Raw genomic sequence first — 2,500 nt, forward strand, 5'->3', positions numbered from 1 at the left:
TATATATATATATATATATATATATATGTATATATATATATATATATATATATATTGTTATTTATATATTCATATACGTATGTTGTTTACAAAAAACCTCGCACTAATTCTGCAACAGAAACCAGTTGAGACAATTGATATATTACCCGGCCCAGCAGCATTCTTGAGTATAGTCTGCGACCCATTCTTCACTCGTGGTTTGCCCAGTCTAGGCCCCGTTCTTCCCAAACCTTTGCCCATCAACCCATACTCTCGCAGCTCCTCATCCGTCTTCAGCAGCTCAGATTGCACCGTTCTGAGCGCTCTGGCGTACAGTTGCTCCTTCACGCAGATGTGCACCTCTCTGCCTTGATCGTCAATCACATTTGTGCCCTCGCCCACAGCGCAGCTGCAGCCCTCTCGCTCAACCAGCTGTTTGTCAGTGAGCTCGTTGAAGCCGCTGATAGAGCGTGTGTACGCATGTGAGTGTTCATATATGTGTAGGCATACGTGTTTGTGCATCTGTTTGTGTATGTGTATGTGTATGTGGATATGTATGTGTATGTGTACGTGTACGTGTATGTGTATGTGTATGTGTATGTGTATGTGTATGTGTATGTGTATGTGTATGTGTATGTGTATGTGTATGTGCATGTGTATGTGTATGTGTACAGTATGTGGATGTGGACGAATATGTGTACGTGGCTGTACACATATTCGTGCATTTACATACGCAGTGCAACGCACACACCCACACGCACGTTCACGTATCTAAAAAGCACATACGCTCAAGTCTACACAGACTAACCAACACATACACACGCGCGGGCGCACTTCAACAAGCAAGCTTATACACACGCTCCCTTCAATGCAAACGTACATACACACGCTTCCTTCAATCAAACGTCCATACACATACGCCTCGGCCACTCACCTGTCGTTCCCATCCCAGTCATCCCCCATGCGCACCTCCAAGGCAATCGCTGACGCTGACGTGAGCTCTGTATTTACAATCTGCTGCAGTGTTCGGCTGATAAGCCGTCCTGTGGGCTTGTCATGGCCCGCCAAAAGGTGCCGTTCAAAGGTTCCCCCTCCTTGGGCGTTGAAATCGGCGGTGTCTGGCAGCAGTTGAAACTTCTTGCGCAGCGCGCGGTCGTTGTTCTGTGTGTTGTAGCTGTTCTTGCGGACCATTTCCTGCGGCGTCAGGTCGATGGACGGCACCTGTTGCTTCAGCTGAGATGGGTGAGGGAATGAAAGCATTGGTCAACTAGTGTGCGTCTGAGTTGATTCCAATGCTGCCTTCGGATCGCGAGTATATGGCGAAAAGAACGGTTGATATAAGATTTTAGGGGTTTCGCGACCCCACAGTTATACTGCGTGAGTGCAGTTCACACACATATATATATATGTACTTGTACAACATGTGTGTATGGTCATATATATATATATATGCGTGTGTGTGTGTATGTGTATGTATGTACATATGTACGTATGTACGTATTTATGTATGCACGTATATATATATATATATATATATATGTATATATATATGTGTGTATATATATGTATATATATATATAGAAGTACATATACAAAGACAGCATGGTAGTTATATCAACGCACGATATGCAGACAAACCATGCAACGTCGATAATAACAAGTCCTACGCAATACGATACCGAAAAAATCATGATCAATCGGGATCCCCATATCGCCAACAATTTTTCCAGACTTTAACGGCCGAATCTACGGATAGATCAACTTCAAGTGACGTAAGACACTTGTGTGGTCATCTCTCCATGTGTGTGTGTGTGCGTGTGTGTGTGTGTAATCTCAACACAAGAAACACGGGCAACTACATGAAGATATTAATCTGCACAAAATCGTGCCTGACAGGTATATTCTTACCACGACTTTGCGCTTCCTGCCCTCTGATCTATCGCCGTTATTCGCCTCGTCGTCACCAGAGCCGGCGCCACTTCCGTTATAATGCGACGATCTGATTGGTGCATTTAATGTCGACTTAGCCCTATTGGCCGTCAGATTCTGCTGCTGCTGTGGTGCCCTGGGCTGCAACCGGGGCTGTCCCTGTCCCGCGCGCCACCACCGCTGCCCGAGGTTCGGCTCTGTACAGGTAAAGGTGGTTGACGCGGAGGTAAGCCACGTGTATTTGATGGAGACCTGGACTTCACTCTGGCAGGCAGTGCGTGTGTATATGGCCCGTGAGCACCCGCTGCCAGCGACAAACTCCCCTTTGCGCTCGAGGGTCGGGGTAGGGGTGGTGCGTGGGGATGGCTGCCAGTCTTGGGCATGGGGCTGCTGCTGCTGTGCTCGTTGTCGTTCGCTTGTGTGTCTAGGCTGTCGCGTGGTCGGCTGCCTGGTCTCCCACGGCTGTAAAGCGCATTGGCGTTGACATCGTCGGTTGACGCGTGGATGCTGGGCCCACTATTCGGCCCGTTACCCCCGCGCTGGACAATGCGCAACTTGATACGCGGTTGCGACAGTGTTTTCTGCAGACCCC

General features: G+C 48.0%; 1 protein-coding gene across 1 annotated transcript in view; it reads right to left on the minus strand.

Moving 5' to 3' along the window:
- Window positions 1-2,500, minus strand: part of SARC_11044 (hypothetical protein) — a gene marked incomplete at its 3' end in the record, with an annotated part of 13,892 nt that overhangs the window by 5,120 nt on the left and 6,272 nt on the right. Inside the window, exons 10-13 of the mRNA XM_014294883.1 lie at window positions 2,228-2,499; window positions 1,888-2,105; window positions 914-1,212; window positions 147-439 (exon numbers count right to left, since the gene is read on the minus strand). Coding sequence (XP_014150358.1) covers window positions 147-439; window positions 914-1,212; window positions 1,888-2,105; window positions 2,228-2,499 — 1,082 coding nt within the window. The remainder of the gene's footprint in view (window positions 1-146; window positions 440-913; window positions 1,213-1,887; window positions 2,106-2,227; window position 2,500) is intronic.

This window comes from Sphaeroforma arctica (assembly GCF_001186125.1).
Source record: "Sphaeroforma arctica JP610 unplaced genomic scaffold supercont1.1503, whole genome shotgun sequence".
In the NCBI taxonomy this organism is placed as follows: domain Eukaryota; class Ichthyosporea; order Ichthyophonida; genus Sphaeroforma; species Sphaeroforma arctica.